Below are 22,640 nucleotides of genomic sequence, written 5' to 3'. Positions count from 1 at the left end.
AATAAATATGCCATCATTGCTTAGTCAATCAAGCATTTAATATGGTACTTTAATGCATCATTTGTGAAAGCTCATTACAGCAGGAGACTCCTTGACTCTTGACTGGTTGTGAGTATAGTGTGGCAGGTCAGGACTCAGGTAAACAGCCTAAATCAGAGCGATGGAGGAGTCCTGAGGCCTGTACTGTGAGATGAGAGCAGGAACCAGCACGCCAGCAATTTTTACCATGCCTTGTGGCAACTGGCACCTTAACAAAAGTGCATTCAAGTGTGCTCTGATTTCAGTAAATGAACCACAAATAACAGAAGAGCAGCCGCATATGAATATATGCATTGTCTCTTAGATGAAATATATGACAGACTGATTTAGATAGTGTTTTAAAAACACCATCGATTGCAATATATCAGGCATATCACTCGCTGCATGTGCTGATGCAGACCAAAAAAAGCCTGATTCTGCAAAGCGTGGGAACCATTTTCACAGAGCATTTTTCTTTGTGTGTGACGTGAGGTTGAAGACTTAAACCAAGAGTCGATAAATCAACGAACCCCTGTACGCCGCCATAAACAAGCCATGCATCAATTAAACCTGCTGATATCAGAAGCTGGGTAACAGTCTGTTAATCACAGCATGGTGGGTAGCAAGTCTGTTTCACATAACACATCTTTGAGGTGCAAAATCCTGACAATATTTGCCCCACAGAAGTGCATTCCTGCTTCTGGATGAACTCCTACTTACTGCAAAGCTTTCCAAGTCAGATGTGTATGGGTCATTAAACTCTGTCAGTATAAAGGGCAGTAGAGACAAGAATGATCTTGCTCTTTTAAGATACAGAAAGCAGCGTAATTTGGCTCCTATTAGTAGCCATCAATCAGAATCGAGGGAAGTCACCTTGCATCAGTTTTCTGCAGAGCATGCGTTCATTATTGCCAGATGAAATCCTGTGTGCTAGAAACATGCTAGAAGCACAATTAAAAACACCCAAAATCTGCAGTGATCTCACATGGCTCATCTAGATCTTTTACATTTTTATGAGATTTCAACAAAATACTTCTGTCTGCAATCTAAAGAAGAGATTTCAAGATAAACTTTCTTCCATTCTGTCATTAAATGCCTGAGCTGCTATTTCCGTGCATTATATACCTCTTCTTACTGCATGTTAATAATTGTCTCATCTGCGTCTGATTTTACTTCTAAAGAATTCTAGGAGAAACTTCTGAGACAAAGTTAATGCTTTCATCCGGTTCTTTTCCAAAGTCTTGATTAAAGTCAGAGCATGGTTTAACTAAACATAACAGATTAAATCTGATGACAAATGACCAATGAGTTAAGAAAAAAAGACTACTTTACAAAGAAAGATGTTTTTTTTCCTTTATCTGTAGTTCTTTCCAAACTCTGGATCCAGTTAAACAATTTTTAGCTCACAAGGTCTTGCTTGAGAAAAAAAGAGGCTGAAATCAAATGTCATGTGCAATGAATACAGTGTAACTCGTGGCAAACGCACTGAACTGTCAACAGAGTTTATCAATAGAACAAACACAAACTCATGCAAAGTCTCTATAGTGTGTGTTTTAAGCTGGTAACCAAACCTAACACTCCTAAGGTTCACTCAAACACTTCATGACCTTTGACACCAGCACCTCTTTCTTATCCTTTGAGCGCACACTGATCCCTCGACTCTTCAACCATGTCTGCAGAGTCGCCGAGCTGATCTTAGAGAGCTGAAAACAGACAAAGGAAATAACCTTCATAAGGTCGTATGCAGCTTGAAAACTGATTTACGTTTTTAACTGCAATAATCTACAGAATATGCAGAATTTCCTGCCCCATTGTTTGCACTGATGTTCTACAGAATGGCTTTAAAAAAAATATATATTAAATGAAATTATATTAATTAATTAATTAAAAAAAATATTAAGTTCTATATTTTCTGGTAGGTGAAAGCATTATAAATTATCCAAAATATTTAGTAATCCAACATGTAAAGTGTAGAGTTGAGACTGATTTTATTTTTTGTAAATTTTTCCAAATTGTATAAACATAATTGACAATTCTTTATAAATGTGCAGAATCTGTGAAGACCAGTAAATGACTTGATATTAAATATATGAATAAATATGGCTAGTTTTTTATCAAACACTACACATAGTAAAATATAATGTTAACACAGCATTGCACTGTAATATACAGTAATATTGTAAAATATTACAATAAAAAATTTTAGTTTTCTACTTTGATGTATTTTATTCCTGTGATGCAGCGCTGTATTTTCAGCATCATTCCTCCAGTCTTCAGAGTCACATGATCTTCAGAAATCATGAAAATATGATGATTTACTGCTGAAGAAAAACACGTGTGCTGCTTCCTTTTGTGGAAACCATGATATTTTATGGATTATTTGATGCATAGAAAATTCAGTACAACAGCATTTATCTGAGATAGAGATCCTTTGCAACATTATAAAGGTATTCACTGTCAGTTTCAGTTACTGCGATAGATCCATTTTTTGCATAAAAGTATACATTTCTTTTAAAAAGAACCCAAAATATGGGTTTATATATGGCTGCACCTGTTAGTAGCCTCCATCATAAAGAAAAAAATATGAGCTTATCTTCTCTCTAATAAAACATACATAGACTGTAAGTAATATACTGAATGTACCTGATTGCTGGTTGCATTTACTTCCACGTCCTGCACGCTCTGCTTGAGCCTCTTTGGTTTTGACTCAAACATGTCTCCCTGAAAGATATCCAGACAGGATCCATTAGAAACACCACACCAGATTTAATCATTCATGAAGGTTCAGGAATTATTTTCAGGAAACTGCACTGATTAATTTGCCTAGCCCCACTATCCCATGAGAAATACAGCAATCAGCAAACTACATTTTTACACTTTCCAAGAGAGAGAAACTTACCACGCATTTGCCAAGAGCTCTGTTTTTGTGAGTTTAACTGCTTAGAAATTAGGGCCCTATGATTTATTTCTGCGTTAATCGAAGAATCTGTTCATAAAAAAAGGAATTTAATGTATAACATCAAAGTGTTTGTGAATATTAAATTGCAAAAAGACTTTGGTTGTTCGATTCAGAATAAGGAAACCGTCTTCGGACAGTTAGAGCAGAAGAAAGGTGGAGTTTAATACCTGTTTATATTAGAGAGTGCACAACATTTAGTATTTTTAAAACTACACTTAAAGTATGTCTTGAGTAAAACCAAGTATATGATCACAGACCTGATTTTTTTCTTTTTATTTTACGGCATGCGATGATAATGTATGTGTTGTATTGTTTGTAATTGAATATTGTAATTTTGTAACAACATCCTGCCCAGGGACTGCAGATGCAAAATAGCTTTAAAGCTTACTCTGGTATAACACTTGTCCCTGTTCAATAATGTTAAACTAAACTAAACTATTTATATATGAAGTCTGTATGTCTCTGTGTTAATAAGCACCACAGTTTTGTCTGTTACACTCATAAGCAAGCATTTTTTATATATATATATATATATAATTTATTTTTAAGGAATAACCACACAATTTTTCCTCCATGTTTTAATTTGAACTGTAAACCTGTGTTGTGCAGCACTTTGTTTGTTAAAAAATAAAAGGAATTACTTAATTGTAATAAAAAAAAAATATATGTTTTATATCTTATTTTGATTACCACTATTTTAGTAATAAATTGATACATCACAAATTTAGGAAAACATAATGGAATTGGAGAAAATATTATTTTTGTTAAACTTTTAATAAACTTTCACAAGTTCGCACTTTGAGATTGAGATAATTCATATTACTAATCAAAAATTTTATATTTACAAAATATCTTAATGAAACATGTTCTTTCCTTAATATCCTAATGATTTCTGGCATTTAAGAAAAATCTATAATTTTGACCCATACAACGTATTGTTGGCTATTGCTATAAATATCTTCTACTTATTATGACTAGTGCTCAAGGGTCACAAATGGTACACGCTTAATAATTTCAATTTGCTGGACATGCCTTTTGATTAATAAACTGTAATTGTGGGGTGAGTAACTCAATGAAATGCACAGTTTTCTTACTCCTCTGTTGCTGGGGATCTCAGGCATGACGTGGGGCTGCATCTGTACTTTAGGGATGATCGCATCATTGGTTTTAGAAAAAGGTAAAGTCATCCGCTCCGAGGCTGGAGGCCTGGAGAACTGGTTGGAAGAAGCTGGTGGTGTGGAGCAGTGGGGTTTAGAAGATGATGACAGAGGCATTATAACTGCGGTCAGCTTCTGTCCGTCCGGCTCCTGCTGCTGTTTCACTGCACACATCTCTGTCACGTTCACTCGGCGGCTGTGGGATCGGTTTCTGAAGACTGGCACAAGCTTTGGTCTTGGAAGCGCAGACTGTGACTGGATGTGAGTAAAGTGAACATTAGTGTGAGAGGAAGAGGACTGAGTTGCCAAGTTGGAGGACGTCCAGTCTTTCCGGCCAACAGACGAATCCAAACTGGATCTCTTTTCCATTTGAGTCTGTTTTGCAGTTGAGTCACACTGACTGGAGCGCTGTTGAGCTGCGTCCCGTGGCCAGCTGCTGGGAAGCTGCTTCAGTACAGATCTGCTGCTGTTCTCTGTCGTCACGTTTGCAGGAAGCAACCCAAAGCGCTACAAATATAAGGAGGCTGTGAATAGGGAAATATTTCCTGTGCAAAAGTTCCTATGTAAGTGTGCAAGTTTGGTTTACTCTGCACTGACGTCTACAAAAATAGGTTCACTTACCATTAAACTTCAATGAAATTTCTAATTTCTTAAATTCTGATTATAACTACTCCAAAAAGATATTGTTCAATATGTAAAACTCTATTGCGTGGCACTAGAGACATGATATCTTAAGCCAAAATTGACATTAAATATATAAAATGTGATATAATTTATAAATATTTCAGATCATAATACATAATACATTTATTTTACGTAATAAATCAACTGTAAAATTATTGCATATTATTATTATTTTTTATTATTATAGTATAATTAAGTTTACTTTTTCTAAAATATATAATCCACTACAACTCCTCAATTAATATTTCAATAATTGTCAATATTTAATTTTACTAATAAAATATAGAATTGCTCCAACATGCATCGCAGGACTTCAATAACCCCAAAACATCTTGTTATATTACGGCAGACTGGCTCCAAATCTGTGAGCTTTCTCTTTCTCAAGGAAATACTTTCTCGATGGTGAAATCTGTAAGGTTCCTCTTAGTTAAGCAATTGTTTGTGCTGAACATGTATGTTTATAATGATGCTGGCACTAGTATGCTTTTGTGCATCTAACATAAATTAAGCAGTCAGTTAATCACTGCTGCCTAATGTTGCCATTATCAATCATTACAGTCTGTAAGATTAATGAAGGCTTCCTCTGCGCCAGCTCTCCATCTGTACTAACAAACAGCACATACATTGTTTCAAATCACGTTTCACAACATTTGTCAAAGTTTAATAACATCAACCTCAGCTCTGGCCAGTATAAATTAAACCTTAACCCATCTGGCCGACTGCTAGACTCTCCTCCATGCGCCAACAACAACTAAAAGGAAGAAATGATCTAATGTCGTATCAGGTATTGGAAACTCTTACTTGTATTCTGTATCTTAAATGTTAAGCGAAAGGATCTGATACAGGCCACGCCTTCGACTAAATATTGCTGTTGAAGTGGGTGGAAGCTGCAGTTATTAATAAGCATTGCATCTGCATGATGTCTCTTTTGATCACTTCTGTGGGCGGTTGATGTATTATGTGTCCGAGGATTTCAATCAGCATCAATGTTTCAGATTTATATGGGAGTAAAAGGAAACATTCTGATCATCTGTCTGAAACTGGCCAAGACTTCTTTTAATTTATTCACCATAATTAATCAGGCCATCAAGGCTGCACGCATAATTAAGAAAATTAGATTCACAAAATAATCCTAGTTAAAAATGATGAAGATTTAAATGTATTTAATACAAAGAACTCAAGAAGTGTGGCTATAGACAATCAGATTTAAAAGAAAAAAAATCATCTTTATCTTTATCTTTTTTTTAATCTACTGCAAGTTGATTTAAATTTTAATAAATTATAAATACATTTTAATGCATGTAATAATTTCTAAAATATGGAATTGCTCCAACAAAAGAGAATGTGCATATAATCTGCCTGTAACTGATGACCATTTCTTTTAATTTAATCGCCAGATTTAATCACATTTTTACTAAATTTTAATTGTGGTATGACAAATAAATTACATCAGGCCATCAAAGCTGCATGCATAAAAGTTTAGACAATTTTCTATACAATAAGCAATCTACCGGAGGTCCATTAATATTTGAATAATTGTAAATATTTTATTTTTATTTTAAAAATATGAAATTGCTCCAACATATCATTTTTTTTTAAATCAGGCCATAAAAGCTACATATAATAATTAAGAAAAAACATAAAGTGGTTTCAAATAATGTGTTGTATTGAGAATAGCATGCCACACCAGCTTTCCAAAAATATTTAATGTCTGCAAAAAAAAAAAAAAAAAAATATTATACTAATATTATTTGAAAAGGGATTTCTACTGTCTGCATAATCCGCTTGTTTGTAAAATCTGGATAACACATGCACCTCAATAGTTTTGTAACATCCATAAAGCAACATTCAGTTGCATCTGTGCTGCAGATGAGCATATTCATAACAAATTAGACAATGTCAGAAGTAATACTAAGCAGCAGAGTGCAGTACTTGATGTCAAATCCAATTGATTGCTACTTTATTGCTATCAGCAGCAGAGTAAGCTGAGTGACAGCATGTTTGTGTTCATGGACACGTGTGTGTGTGTGTGTGTGTGCAGTACCTGAGGGTCTGGTCTGGTCAGTTCATAGCTGTAGTAGCAAGGCTTGCAGGTCATCTGCACTGATAAACCACACACACTCTCGAGTGCGGCCTGCAGATCTGATATGAAGTTTCCCAGCACCCCCTGCAGGTCCACTCTGGGAAAACACTGCACCGGCTGAGTGCGGATGCAGCACAATGGATATCTGAGCAAGTCAAGGATATTTATCACCAACACAGAGGGGAAAATAATAATTCAGTTATAAATGAACAAGATCCAAACACAGCATCATTAAAAAATGTAAGGTTTGTTTATAATCTTTAGTTTGTCCCTGCAATGTGTAATGTAAGTGGAGACATGATTCACACTGTGCCGATATCTAGCATATGTGTGAAAATGGGGCTTATGTAATATTAATAATAAGAAAATGTTTGGGAATAGTGTTGAATTCCCAGAGTTCTGGGATTGCACTGGGAAGAAAAATAGATGAAGGCTGCTCTGACTATTACTGCAGCGTAGAGCATGCATACTAAGTATAATATTCAGATTTTGTTTATGTACAGTATTGCTTAAACGTTGTTTTCTTTTTTCTGTATAAAACAAAGAAATATTTTTATTTAGCAAAGATTAAATAAATTGATAAAAAGTCACGGTAATGACAGTTACTGTTTTACATTACTACATTATTACAATATTTCTAATTCTAACTAATGTTTTTTTTTTTTTTTTTTTATAATTCCCCAACACCCCCCCCCCCAAAAAAAAACAACAAAAAAAACAAAGGTCATCGTTTTCACAAAAATATGAAGCAGCTGAATCAGCATATCAGAATGATTTCTGGAAAAATGATCTTGTTACAAAGAAGACTGAAGTAATGATGATAAAAATACACATTTACACCAAAGGAATAAATGTCATTTTAAAACAAGACATAAAAAACTTTTGTTTAAAAATGGAATAATATTTAACAATATTACTATTTTTACTGTATCTTTAAAAAAAAAAAATGCAGCTTTGCTGAGACTTTTTAAAAGCACTCAGCCTTATATTTATGTAGCAACCAGAAGAAATCATTTCTAACATCTGATTCTTGATCCATCGTTTAGTTGCATTGCCATCAGGATTTTCCCAAAATTGGATTAAATGTAAATTTCACCATTGAGAAGATAACTGTACATCATTGATGAAATTAATGCAATGCAACAAGGTCAGTTGGCAACAATGTATCGTACTAATGCTTGATATAAATGTTGCATGTAGCACGGTATGTGATGCCAGCTCTGCATCTGAACATGAAGAGCACATCCCATGTCCACTAGGTGTCATGATCATGCTGCATCAGTGTCAGTCAAACCAGTCTGCTGTACTACTTTTCACATTCAATTCGTAACCCAGCAGAAGTATTTATGTCTGAAAAACAGTTGATTTTTTTTTCTAGCAAAAAATGCCTTCAGATTGATGCTGTGAATGGAGCACAAGAAGATCCTAAATTGGTGTTTTGGACAAGACTGTAACATCTTACCGAGAGCAAATGTTTTGTTATAATAGCTGAAATCAATATCTTAATAGCCGGGTTTGCATCCAAAGTTGCGAAATTAACTTGTGTCCAAATAATTTTTTTTTGATGCGCCTGGAGGAATTTATTCGCAAAATGCATTTCCATCTCCCATTATTGCCATTAACCTTTTTTTGCATATATCCGTCAATCGATTCTGATGCGATACTTCAAAATGCACATAAAAGCAGGATGATGGAAACCCAGCTACTGACAGGGAAGTGCTCATTTACTAAAACCTTAACTGAAGGATACGTGAACAGCTTGTCACCTATTGGTTTAAAGTACACACTGCAGTAGACGGCTTCCTCTTCACTCACTGAGGGCAGATGATATCCATACTAAACCAAGAAAAAGAGACAGTCAGTTAAAGAGACAGACAGAAGAGCAGGAGTTACAGAGAGACAGGAACATTTATACAGTTTAGGGAAATTAAGTTTCTAATGAGCAGATTATCTTGCATTTGTGTATATTTGAAAGCAAGCTAGCACTTTCAAACTAAATATCTGGATGTGATTTAGGTTTAACCAGACAGTGTATACACAATATAAATGGGTAATCGTGCATGTCTGCACATACATACAAATTTAGTTTGATAAAGCCAAGCCCCACGACTGACTGAGTCTGTTTGTGATCAAAGGTTACATTGTGAACTCTAAACCAAACAGAAGAGGATCAGAGTGCTGACACACACACACACACACACAAACACACACACACACACACACACACACACACGCACACACACACACGCACACACACACACACACACGCACACACACACACACACACACACACACACACACACACACACACACACGCACACACGCACACACACACACACACACACACACACGCACACACACACACACACACACACACACACACGCACACACACAGAAATCTTGCACCAGAATGACAGTCCATTTACGAACTGTAAGCAACAAAAGCGGTGTCAGATACTGAGATATCATTAACAGTCAAGCCATGCTGTTTTATTTGAGAGCAGTCCTGTGAATAAATCAAAAACCTGAAACTCTCTAATGATCTGTAAATTGTTTGCTCTAATTTAATAATGCAGTGAAAACTGCTCTGAATTTGTTGGGGATTAATTATGATGCATAACAATCTCATTAACTCACAAGCAAGCCACATGAAAATGAATGTCTGGTCAAATGAAACGCTGCGTGTTCGGATTAAATAAATCAATCAAGACATTTTAACTTCGAACTGATTTTCTCCAGAGAAAAGGTCTTCCTGTCCCAATCAAGAGAGAAATATGCACAAATCAAGCACTATTTACAAGCGAAAAGCGCTTACAACAAATATGTGTGAGGATTTTGATGTGAGAGGACAACAGGAGATGGATTTTTTCCACTAAAGGAAGCAGTATTATGTATTATGGATTTATATTTTTGGTTTAAAGTTGAAACATTTGATTGAAAACAGCTTTTGGCTTGACAAGATATTAACTGATGGACTAGAGTGCTGTGGATTATTGTGATGTTTTTATCAGCTGTTTGGACTCTTATTCTGACGGCACCCATTCACTGCAGAGCAAGCGATCTAATGCTAAATTTCTCAGAATCTGATGAAACATAATCATCTACATCTTGGATGGCCAGTGGGTGAGTGAATTTGTACATCTTTTAAGCAAATGGGTGAAATATTCCTTTAAACTTTGGTCACTGCTTGTGCTACAAACATGAAACTAATGACGGGTTTATTGAGGAGAGGTGTGCACTATTGTTTTCTCCAGGTGCTAGCGTTTACCATGTTGTCCCAGTGCTTCTGAAACTCCATGTAAGACTGGAATGGGCTTTGCTGGGGAATCCTGCGACTGATGCTAATGATCTGGCCTTTCTTCATACTGTCCACAGAAAACAATGAAGGAAAAACATTGATTCATTTGTCTAAAACAATGCTAACAAAGGAGATTGATGCCCCATGATGCCCAGTGGAGCAACAGTCCAGCTTTATAACAACAACACTGAATATGCACACATATACACAGACACACACCTTGGCAGAACGTGGCACCAGTTATTCGTCATGTCTACATCCAGCACAGCATCATTACTGTGGAGGAAGTTTTTCACCACAGGAGCAGGAACATTAAAATCCTTTATCTGGCAGAAGACAGATGAGCATAAATAAACACCACACACAGGAACAAGAACAAGAAATACTGCAATCTGACACAAACTTTAACTATATATAATAATAACTGGTCTCATTAATGCCAATTACTATTTCAATAATATGTTAACAGCTATTTTTTTAAATAAAATAAATTAATGCAAATATTATGCTCTATGTATCACAGCATATATGCAGAAAGCAGAAATGCATTATTATATCTATACATGAATATGTTGTTAAATAAAATATACATAGAATTAGTTACTGAGATTATTATTTTTATTTATATTTGATATGATTTATCTATATTTATATATGCAAATAGTTTAAATTAATATTTAACTTAACTTTATTAGATGCATTGTAGTACATTTGTGTAAAACGATTATGAATGACTAATTTTTATGCACATGTATATATGCATATACAGTATACATATTATGTATATATGCATATTATTAAAATGCTAATTTGTTGAAAACAACAAATATATAACAAACAAGCACACCACTTGGATTCAGCTAGTCATCTGAATCAACATTAACAATTAAGAGATGCTTAAATGCTTTTCCTTCTGTCCACTCAGCACAATCAGGTTGAAATAAGGCATAGGAGATGAACCGAGGCAGTACATTGGTTCACAGGTCATAAGAGGTCAGAAAGGAGATTGTGAACGCAGACTGGAGGTGTCTGAACTCTCACCTGAGCTGGAGGAAGTCTGACTGTGTTGGCCTCCACACTGACACACAAATGAGTCTCAGTAAGACTCAGCTCAAGCACTGTGAAGGAATATACAACAGTATAGATGATCATTCGATAACGATAATTATTGCCGTATAAAGAAACAATATAAAGAGTTCGATAAAATGTTAATGCGCCAAAAGTGGAATTAAAAAATTACCACTCACTGCACCAAGATATTGTGGTAGAAATTTGGGATATTCACACTGAGTTTTTTATACAGGAGTAATGAAAATTATAGTATGTATTTGTGATTAAGCTATTGCATGTTTGCATTTACACTGTTTTTCATAAAAAACATACAGGTGCATCACAATAAATTATAATGTCATGGAAAAGTGAATTTATTTCAGTAATTCAACTGTAATTGTGAAACTTTTGTATTAAATAAATTAAATGCTGAAATAGTTTAAGTCTTTGGTTCTTTTAACTGTGATGATTTTGGATTTTAACTGTGTTTATCATAATTTAAATGTATGCAACTATGGGAGACCAAGGATTACTAAAAAATAAAATAAAATAAAAAATAAAAACCAACCTTGGTCAGAATATATGTAACTATAGGTTGCTACAATTTTTTACAGATGTTAATGATTTTGACAATGAACAAAAATTGACCTCTGCATCCTAACTCAAGCTACTATCAAATGTGCATTTCTAACAGACAACAAAGTTATATACCTATTAATATTATCAGGCAACCCAAATCTGTTCCTTGATTTGAAATATCATTCAGTAGAACATGCAGAATCTAAGAAATACATTTTTCTATTTAGAGATTTATTTTGATAAGGAAAAATTTATGGTCTGATTTCTACAACTTTCACTTTGGAGCACTAAAAAATTCCTAAAAGTAGAAATACATTTCAATGTTTATCTATACAAGTACTCAACCGCCTTAGTCACAGCGATCAAGATAAATCACAGTCCAACAATGCAAATCCAAACGTCAGCGTTCCACCTACCAACCGCATTGTGTTTTCCAGAATCACTGAGGAAATCATTCCCTGGGAAAGAATGAAAAATCACTGTTACTCAAAGATGGTTAAACAAACTGCATTCAGATCTCTGTGTGATTCATTAAATGCTATGTGGTGGGGATCTGCTAAGATAATTAAGACAAATCTTTGACGATGTGTTTCAAAGAACGCGCACATTCACTAAGCCCTATTCGGACGGGACTAGTTTTCTAAACCACATTAGTTATGTTATGATTCTTACCACCTGACGTCTGAGATTTTCATGTACCAATTTGGACGGGACAAACATCTCAGTGTTTATTACAGAGGTGGGAGGATGTGTTTTGTGCATCTGGGCATCAGTGCATTGTGTATAGTCATTCAGATTGATTACCATTAGTATTATTACACAATAAATACTAAATACTAAATGGCTAGTATAGCAAAACCGTGTTCTTTATTTTAACTTTTTTTTTTTTTTAGTAGTAGTAGGCTAAACCAATGTTTAATTTTCATAAAGGTACATCTGTAATTAAAACATTATGTAACGGAGTGCGTGAGTAATCGTGAGTAATATTACCTGATGCTGATATTACAATACCTGGTCTTAACAGTTTACGTGATCTGGCTCTTGATTTTATTTTTATTTTTTATTATTATTATTATTTCTTTGCCGGGAAGCAAATATATCAAACATGCACGCGGTAAGAGCATCTACAGTAATTCCCTTTTGGCCAAAACACATGAGGAAACGCGGTGTGAAATAAAATATCGCCGGCAATCACAGACATTCGCATTCGGACGGGATTCACTGAGTTTGCTGAAAAACAGTACGTAATTTTCTCTGGAATTCGGACGGGATTAAAATCACTAAGTACGTCTGTGAAACACATATTTCTCTAACGACCCCCTGTAAAACTGGTCCCGTCCGAATAGGGCTTAAGAAAGATTTAATTATAGTAACTCCAAAGACTTCAGAGAGCCATGAACGCAGCTTTAACTGAGCTCAAGGACGGCATCACACACTTTCACAAGGCACGGCCTCCAAAACAAGGCCATCAAACTGTCTGATCATCTTATCATGCACTCATTTTAACATTTTATTACACTCATTTTATACATAAATACCCAATCAATCTTGGATGAGAAGCAAAAGCGAACGACTTTCTGACTGACTCTTGATTAGAAGAATCACACATTATACCATAATACTTTAATTAGTAACTGCAACTGTAATTATGGTGTGTTAAACACTGTCAAACTCCAAAATTTGATGTGTGTGCTTATTTCCATTAAACTGGGCTGAGCTGACACTTGCTGACCTTGAGCCAAGGCAATAACAATATTAGCTGAGTAAAGATGAAAGGATCATCCGGTCTTGGACTGCATGAATTACTCATGCGTGCTCTAGAGAGAAGGCTGAAGGTGAAGGGACAGATTACACACCAGCTAAATCAACCACAGAGTGAACTTTACTCTCAGCCTACACTAGTGAATGACTACATTCACATGTTTTCAATGATTGTGGATTTCTATTGCTTGTACCATGCCATGCACAGGCAAAAATCAACTTGATTTAAAAAAAATATTTTTTAAAACATGGAAAAGTTTCTGGCTCTAAGATATCGCCCCTCACCTGCTATTAGATATTGTCCTGCTTTGTTCCATTTAGGGGCAAGTCTAGCAGTCACAGAATAAGACAAACACGTCTGCAGAATGGCAGGAAATACCCTTTGAGAAGGGTTGAGCTGCAAGACAAAAACAAAGTTGTTCACACAGCAGGCAAAAGTGGCCCAAATCTGATTCCCAATTCTGATCTTTTTAGATTCTAGCATTTGTCGTATTAAATTAGAGACAGGTCTGATGTTCTGCAGTGCAACCTCAGTCTGAAAATGTTTTTTTTTTTTTTTTTTTATTCATTCAATTCTGCAGTCATTTATAACGGTTCAATATTTTAACCTGTTAAATGTCACCCCGTCCCGTATACGGGATGCCTACGTTGACTATACTATTTTACAATCAAATTTAATCTAATCTTGACAAACTATATATCATTGGAAACGTCTAAGATATATATTATACCCAAATATATATTATACCAATATTGTTTGTTAAAAATTATGTAGGAAAAGTAATAGATCAATTTATGACAAGAGTGCACCCTCAGAAATCTACATTACAAAAGGAGCTTTGACCTTTGTTTAAAAAAAAGACTTCCTCGTTGCCTTTTTCACATTTTAGAAATCATCAGAAGTTATATATCACTTGAAAACATAAAATCTCAAAATTCATCCTTTAAAACCCATTTTAAAATCAGACATTGCATTACCATGTAAATGGCACATCAAAATCATGTTACAAAATGTTTTCAGTCATGAAATATAAAAATTTAGGTTTGTATCATGCACATTCATGTCTATCTTCAAAAACGTGAGTGACAGTTATCAGGTTAAAGGATTATTTATCTACTGTAGTATTTGATGTCAATAGCTCATTACATTTCATATGACAATATGAAATGTATCTTGATCAGCAAATCAGCATATTAAAATGATTTCTAATCATAATCATAATGTACAATTACAGACTACAGTAATGATGCTGAATTTTTAGTTTTGCATCATTTTAATAAATTATATTTGACCATATATTCAAACAGGAAACAATTCTAGTATTTCACAATATTATTGTTTTTACTGTATTTTTTATCAAGCAAATGTAGATTTGTTAGAAACCGTACTGATCCCAGACTTTTGAACTGTAGTGTATGTTTTGATGCAGTGGAGACACAATCCAGACGAGTCAAATACTGTAGGGTCTGACTGAACTCATGGAGCAACGGATATTTGAGAGATTTATTTCTGGACAAACAAGACAGATTCTGTTTCTTTGAACTAACCTGTAGACCATGTTTCTGTGCAAAAGCCTGAAGGATACCGCTCTTGTAAAATGCAATCTGAGACCAAATGCAGGGAACAAAGAAAATCAGAATGGACAGTTACACAAAAATAGTAATAGTACAGTCTTTTTTTTTATTGAGTTGTGTCGATACAAAGGCATGTCGCCTTTCTCCTTTTGGATTGCTGATTTAATTGGCCTTAGTTCAGGACAGGAAAGGAGATGACAGAGTGTGTGGAATGTGCCTCAAATATTTTGCTTCGCACGGGACATGCCTTTGCACGAGCTGCGCTGACACGCACACACACACACACACATGCACACATGCACCCTCAGATGAAAAGTCACGCACATGCAACAGCACAAACTTCACTGACAGGTGCACATGCACGCAAGGTGATGCACATATCACGAACACCGAGAGGAAAAGAAGAACGATAACATGTTTTAACAGGGAAAGCAATATAAATCATAAATGCTTTGCGTGACATGGACTTTTTTGTAGATAATCCATTTCGCCGTTGATTCAAATCATCATTAAATATAATTATGTTACATTTTATTGAAAGAATTTAATGAGCAAGCGCACTTGCCTTTAAGGTACTTTATGAACACAACTGAGACACAAAGTTTTATGGCTGCTAGGTGTAGTAAAATATATATATATTTCTTCAGCCTTATTTCTGCATGCATCGATATAAAAATATATTAAAAAAGGTATACGTCTGGCTTTTTGTGGCGCAATTCAGTCAATTTCCCAGCAATTCTAACTTTTTCTCAGAATTGTAAGTTTATCGTCTCTTTCAGCAATGGAATGAAAAATAAATAAAAACGGTAATTGAGACTTTTTATGTCACAATCACTTTCTTATCTTGTTATTTTGATCGTGAATTGTGAGATATAAAGTAGGCTGGTTTTCCTAAGATCAGAAGGGAATTATTAATTATTAAAGATCTTTTAATTTTTTATTTAAAGCTGGCAAATGTAACTAATATCATTAAATATATCATACTTACAGTCATAATAACAGTAATGCCCCCAAAATGGCCCAACACAGGAGAAGCAACAATGTCTGAATGCAATAGGACAAGCTCCCTGAAAGACAGACGGAAAAGGCTTTCACACTTCAGAGTTCAAGATATTGAAATATTCTAGATTCATTTGATAAAACAGTCACATGGTCCTTTCAGCTGATTTCACAAGCTGAAGCAGTAGTGTAATGTTTTATATAACCCTGCTATTGTGGTCAAAACATCTTAGTACCCTTTTTGTGTTGGGAGTAAAACTGACCCCATTGGTTTCCATTCGTCGAAAAAAATTAACAATATGAAAAACATATTTATGAAAAATATATAAAAACCTATTTAATTATGCCTGCTTGTAGTCACCATTTGCACATAGAGGTGCACAAAACTACAGCTAAGTATAAACAGTGTCATTACTTGTAATTAAATAGTACTTATTTATTTTTGCACATAGTATTTATTGCAATTTGCACTTAGTATAGCCTTTGCTTTTTTATTATGTCTTTTTGGTGAATTGCATTATATCTTTCCAAATCACATTTGTGTCTTAACTTTGCATGCATGTTCATGGCCCTAAATGAGAAAAAGCAATAAAACCTCCAAAATAAATTAACCAGTGTTTTAAGCAGTTAAAAGGGCAAGCTAATGTCAAGCCTCAAAATATAAGGTCTAACAACAAGGGTCTAATCGTAGTTTATGTGTTTAGATTAAATTTGTAGATCAGTCAGGAATCTAATAAATATGTGGAAAAAACAAAACTACAGTTTAATAACCAGCACACATTATATCTGTCTTGTCACCTGCAGGTTTTCACTTGTTTGTTTCTCAAGTCTGTTTCATCGTAACTGTTCGAGAAGAACAGATTTACACAACATAAGTTCCTCAGGTCCGGAAGATTGAGAAAAAACAGAGACCGTGTCCCACTTCCACTCATTCTGAAAAGAAAATGATGAGGGTTAAATTAGTCGACTGATCTGTGACCAAAATAAGATAATATTGGTTAATACGAGACTATTTTGGCGCATATTGTCAATAATTAACGTTCCGTTACCTCAGATAAGAAAGAACTCTATACCACTGAAATAGGTTAGCGTATGTACATGTGTGGATTAAAAGAAAGAAAGAAAGAAAGAAAGAAAGGATTAGGTTTACCTCAGTTTGAGGTTATATAACGATAATAAGTGCTGAGGTAACGTTACTAGAGCGCGAGCTTTTGGCGGCAAGGGAGTCACTGAGGCTCGCGTGACAATGTTTCAAGTGAACATACTCTTATCTGACAGAAACGCCTAAACTAGATCAAGAGCGGCGGCTAAACTTGGCAACCCACTTCTTCTTGACTAACGGACATCACTTGATTAACGTGATGGCGATAAACGGCAACGCTTCCGTCCGTATCGCGTGACAACTACACTCTCTGAACTTTGGTGAACTCCTGCCAATTCCGTGAGCTTCACCGACACACATGAGCCAGTGTGCTGATTGACAGCCATCGGTCCAATCAAAACAGACACGCTAGGCAACCCAAGCGTGATATCGTCCAATCAGATTTCGTCCTGAGCGGAATGGGCGTTGCCTGGCGAGTTGGGAAATACAATAGTTGGACAGTCCACTATTGAAGTACGTGAGCTGATCGATTCACAAGGGAGAGTTTTTATAACCTTAAGAACAAATAATACACTTTTAAACAAACAAACAAATGGAAAACAACGAAACAGACGGAAAGGGTGTTAAATATTATCGACTGTCAGAGGTGGAGGAACGGAACTCTTTTAAAAGCACATGGATTATCATTAATAATAAAGTGTACGACGTCACAAAGTTTCTCGAGGAGGTGAGTTTTAAAACAGAGCTTCAAATGTTCACAAAAATATTCGCATTAAAGGATTGTCGTTCTGGGATTGTGAAATGCATGCATTAACGTTAGGTGCATGTATTGCATTGTGTAAACAAGCACCGTTCCACTAGAATTGTGTAATGCATGAATAAAATATACATAATGCACGAATACATTTAAAAACGCCTTGCACAAGAGTTTGAAAAGTAAGTAACGTTACGTGTTGAATGGTGTGACCTTTGCCAAGTGCCCTCAAAGTTGGACCGAAAAGATAACAACAGTTTGCAAATGATATGTAAAGTGTGGAATAATAAGCATCAGTGCATTTTTTGAAAAGTATACCTTATATAATTCATTTAAAGATCAAATGCACATTATTATTTTTGATTCAGATTCATGTGAAGCAATAGTTACATTGCGCACTACCTTGCTGCAATAGATTATATAACCACCCAAACCTAACATTTCACCTCTTCCCATATGATCTAAATCTAGAGAACCACTTAATCTAGTAACATTACTCTTGCTAGATCTAAAAATGCACATGAGGTATTTCAAGTTGCATGCACCGTTTAACTTAAATCAACTGATAAATTCCTAGGCAACATGTTTCAAAGGTCAGAAGTGTATTATGAGTAAGCATTAGTGGTGATGATCTGATGCACTGTGTTTGCTGGTGTCCGCAGCACCCGGGTGGAGAGGAGGTGCTGCGAGAGCAGGCGGGTGGAGATGCCACCGAGAGTTTTGAAGATGTGGGTCACTCCACAGATGCACGAGAGATGGCCAGCTCTTTTCTCATAGGAGAGCTGCATCCAGTAAGTCTGCCAGAGCAATAGTGAGAAGAACGCCTTTTGATAAAGCATTAAGATTAATACAGCTAATTAAGTTCTTAACTGCTTTCTAAGAAACATATATTCACAATATACTCTATTTCTACTCTTATGAAAATAGAATAAAAGCTAGACTACTCTCAGGGGCTGGGATTTTAAATTGCACCTTGCTTGTTTTTCAAAGTCTTGTTTTGCATGTGTTGCTTTGCAGCCATCTTTCAGCGCTGGCATACGAAAAGGCATGAGTAGTCATTAACGATTCATGGTTTCCGTGAAGTTATAAAGTTAAAAACACACACAACACTTACGTCTCAGTCAGCCCCTGATATATCTGGGAAGGATCCAACAAAAGTCTTGATTTCTCCTCCTGGACAACATCAGACCTGTTGATTCATAGATGCATCTCATGAAATCTGAGATGTTTTCACAGACGTACAGGGGCTTGAGATACTATCAATAACTTGGAAGCCATTTTTATTCCCATCGGAGGATCTGTAATGCTGCCGGATTCAGCACAGATACTATCAGACCGTTTCTGTGACAGGAATAGAGCAGGACTCAGCCATTCAGATTTAAAGAAGTAGAATTTAAGTATTTTTTAAATAGATAACAATATTTTTTTTTTTTGAATGACCCAAATTATATAATTAACAATAATTTTTGTTTAGATTTTTTTTTTTTTTTTTTTTTTTTTTAGAAAATACTTTTACAATTATTCGTGATTAATTGCATCCAAAATAATATATATATATATATATATATATATATATATATATATATATATATATATATATATATATATATTATTTTATATATATACATATATATACACAAATCATTATATATATATATATATATATATATATATATATATATATACACACCACACATACATATATTATGAAAAAAAAAAAAAAAAAATATATATATATATTTTTTTTTTTTTTTTTCATAATATATGTATGTGTGGTGTGTATATATATATATATATATATATATATATATATATATATATGTGTATATGTATATGTATATATGACACACAGATGCATGTATACATTTAAGGAAAAAATTGTTTATATATTAATTATATTTATATATAATATAAAATATAATAATGTAAATATATAAATGTATATGCATGTAAATATTTTCAATAGATATACTGTATGTGTGTGTATTTATATATACATAATAAATAAACATTGCACATATATTATGTAAACAATTTTTTTTTTTAATATTTTGGATGAAATCAATCGTTTGACCGCACTAATTTTAAAATACTTTAATTGCTGCATTAATTTAATCAAAAGTGACAATTAAATGTTTAGTGTTTCAGAAGATTTTCCAATAAATGCTGTTCTTTTTAACTTTTCTATTCATCAAAGAGTCCTGGGGGGAAATAAAGAGATCTGTTAAAATCAGAAATGTTTCTTGAGCAGTAAATCATCATATTATTCTGATTTCTGAAGATCATGTGACACTGAAGACTGGAGGAATGATGCTGAAATTACAGCGGAGCATCACAGAAATAAATTACACTTTAACAGATATTTAAATAGAAAATAGTTATTATAAATTTTAATAATATGTCACAATATGAATGTTTTTACTGTATTAATGATCAAATACATGCAGCCTTGTTTAGTGCAAATAACATAAAATAGAATGAACAGTTATGTTAATATTTATTTACACACTATAAATAGCTTTATACAGTAGTAGTTATTTTATAAACCAGTGTAAAGCTGATTAATAGGTTTTAGTCACAGTGTGCTCGGTAAGACATGCTAATTAGTTTACTTTGTTGTTAAAAAGCCTGTGATATTTTTATTCATGTCTCTCCTCCTCTGTATTTCTCGCAGGATGACAGGGACAAGTTTGTCAAACCACCAGTACGTAAATCAAACCAAGCTTATGATTTTAACAAACTCTTTTTTTTGGACTTGCATTGTGTGGAAACACCTAGACACATGTGTTACTCTGTTTAATAGGTATCAACGAGCGCACAAGAAAGCACAAGGTAAGTTCAAAAGAACGACCGAATGCTGTGCCTACGAATAAAGGTAACGCACACAACGCTAGATGTGGATGTTGTTACACACTTTCCATTGTAGCACAGAAATAGCAAGATTACAATTAATAATTCAAGCTAATTAGCGTGTGCTTTGTTCCAGCTGGTGGTCAAACTGGTTGATTCCTGCCCTCGCCGCGCTGATCGTCACCATGATGTACCGTATCTACACGGCTGAGGAGGCATGATGGGATGCTTCTCTCTCTTAACCCTTTTCAGGTTTTCCTATTACTATAAAGAGTCTCCTAATGAAGGCAACGTTTGTGTTCGTTTCTATGTTTGTTGTCACAAACCCATTGAGATTTAAATACTGATCTATATATACAGATGTTTTTATGATACATGAAAGGATATCTTAGACATAGCATTATAAATACACATACTAAAGATGAAGTTTTGACTGTCTTAATTGTTTTCTGTCATGTAGTACTGTGCGTGTACCATTTAAATGTCTATGCTGAAGTGGGGGATATCCTGAATATTACACACACGCATAAAAACAGCATTTTGTTCCTCAAAGAAATAATTTAGTTTCACTTCAGATGCTGTTAATCTTCATTAAGTTGATTGTACTTGGACCAGAGGGAAATTATACAAATGAACAAATTCTTAACAGGAGAATAAATAAAATGCCAGATGTTACGGTTTATACAGTATATATTAAAAACTCTGGTTATATATATGCCAAATCTGACAGATTCAGTGGATATTCTGCAAAAAAAGAGTGAATCTGATGATATGCACATTTATCTCCAAAATGAAAAAAAAAAATAAAAAAATAATGTCTTTGAGCTCTGATAGTAAATCATCATATCAGACTGATTTCTGAAGATCATGTGACACTGAAGACTGGGGGAATGATGCTGAAAATGAATTAGATTTTAATGTATATTAAAAATTGAAATATATATATATATATATATATATATATATATATATATATATATTTATTTATTTATTTTTTTCACTCATACACTGCCATTCAAAAATTTGGATCATTGAGACTTTTAATGTTTTTTAAAGGAGTGTTCTTCATTTATTTGATCAAAAATACAGAAAAAAACAGTCATCTTGAAAAATGTTATTACAGTATAAAATAATGGTTTCTATTTAAATATCATTTAAAATATTATTGATTGCTGTGATGCAAAGCTGAATTTCCAACAGCATCATTCCTCCAGTCTTCAGTGTCACATGATCTTCAGAAATCATCCTTATATGATGATTTATTATTAGAATTATCACCTTTTTTTTTTTTTTTTTGGGAAACTGCAATACTTTTTTCAGGATTCTTTGATGAATAATAAGTTAAAAAAGAACAGCATTTATTCCAAATACAAATATTTTCTAACAATATAAATCTTTGCTATCACTTCTTAACAACTTAACACATCCTTGCTGAATAAGAGTTTTAATTTCTTTAAAAAAAAAAAGAAAGATTAAAAATGTCCCGACCCCAAACTATTGAAGTGTATATTTTAGTGTATATTGTTAGAAAATATTTCTATTTTAAATAAATGCTCTTCTTTTATTCATCATTTATTCATCAAAGAATCCAAAAAAAAAAAAAAAGTATCACAGCTTCCAAAAAAAAAAAATCAGCTCTGATAGTAAATCATCATATCAGACTGATTTCTGAAGATCGTGTGACACTGAAGACTGGGGGAATGATGCTGAAAATAAATTGGATTTTAATGTATATAAAAATAGAAAAACTTTATTTTACATTATAATATTT

General features: G+C 34.1%; 2 protein-coding genes across 6 annotated transcripts; one reads left to right on the top strand and one right to left on the bottom strand.

The window, feature by feature from the left end:
- Positions 1–1,047: 1,047 nt before the first annotated feature.
- On the bottom strand, positions 1,048–17,640 carry c24h18orf63 (chromosome 24 C18orf63 homolog). 4 transcript variants are annotated; one of them, XM_026200868.1, is made up of 15 exons: positions 17,489–17,640; positions 17,213–17,238; positions 16,962–17,096; positions 16,153–16,231; positions 15,138–15,194; positions 13,875–13,986; positions 12,245–12,286; positions 11,241–11,317; positions 10,419–10,525; positions 10,170–10,266; positions 8,652–8,737; positions 6,863–7,046; positions 4,072–4,641; positions 2,662–2,739; positions 1,050–1,721 (listed from the first exon to the last, which is right to left on the bottom strand). In XM_026200868.1, the coding sequence occupies exons 1-15, from the start codon at positions 17,507–17,509 to the stop codon at positions 1,599–1,601; spliced, it is 1,794 nt and encodes a 597-aa protein (XP_026056653.1). In that variant the 5' UTR covers positions 17,510–17,640; the 3' UTR covers positions 1,050–1,598. The 4 variants fall into 4 exon arrangements, with proteins under 4 accessions (XP_026056657.1, XP_026056653.1, XP_026056654.1 ...); XM_026200872.1 differs by lacking the exon at positions 15,138–15,194 and having other exon boundaries at positions 1,048–1,721; XM_026200869.1 differs by lacking the exon at positions 17,213–17,238 and having other exon boundaries at positions 1,052–1,721; positions 17,314–17,623.
- A 98-nt stretch (positions 17,641–17,738) lies between these two features.
- On the top strand, positions 17,739–21,553 carry cyb5a (cytochrome b5 type A (microsomal)). 2 transcript variants are annotated; one of them, XM_026200874.1, is made up of 5 exons: positions 17,739–17,992; positions 18,682–18,810; positions 20,694–20,723; positions 20,823–20,894; positions 21,006–21,553. In XM_026200874.1, the coding sequence occupies exons 1-4, from the start codon at positions 17,858–17,860 to the stop codon at positions 20,853–20,855; spliced, it is 327 nt and encodes a 108-aa protein (XP_026056659.1). In that variant the 5' UTR covers positions 17,739–17,857; the 3' UTR covers positions 20,856–20,894; positions 21,006–21,553. The 2 variants fall into 2 exon arrangements, with proteins under 2 accessions (XP_026056659.1, XP_026056658.1); XM_026200873.1 differs by having other exon boundaries at positions 17,740–17,992; positions 20,823–20,851.
- Positions 21,554–22,640: the final 1,087 nt, after the last annotated feature.

The sequence above is a fragment of the Carassius auratus genome, chromosome 24 (genome assembly GCF_003368295.1).
Source record: "Carassius auratus strain Wakin chromosome 24, ASM336829v1, whole genome shotgun sequence".
In the NCBI taxonomy this organism is placed as follows: domain Eukaryota; kingdom Metazoa; phylum Chordata; class Actinopteri; order Cypriniformes; family Cyprinidae; genus Carassius; species Carassius auratus.
Note: the sequence above shows the minus strand (reverse complement) of the source record. Positions and strands in the feature narration are given on the sequence as shown.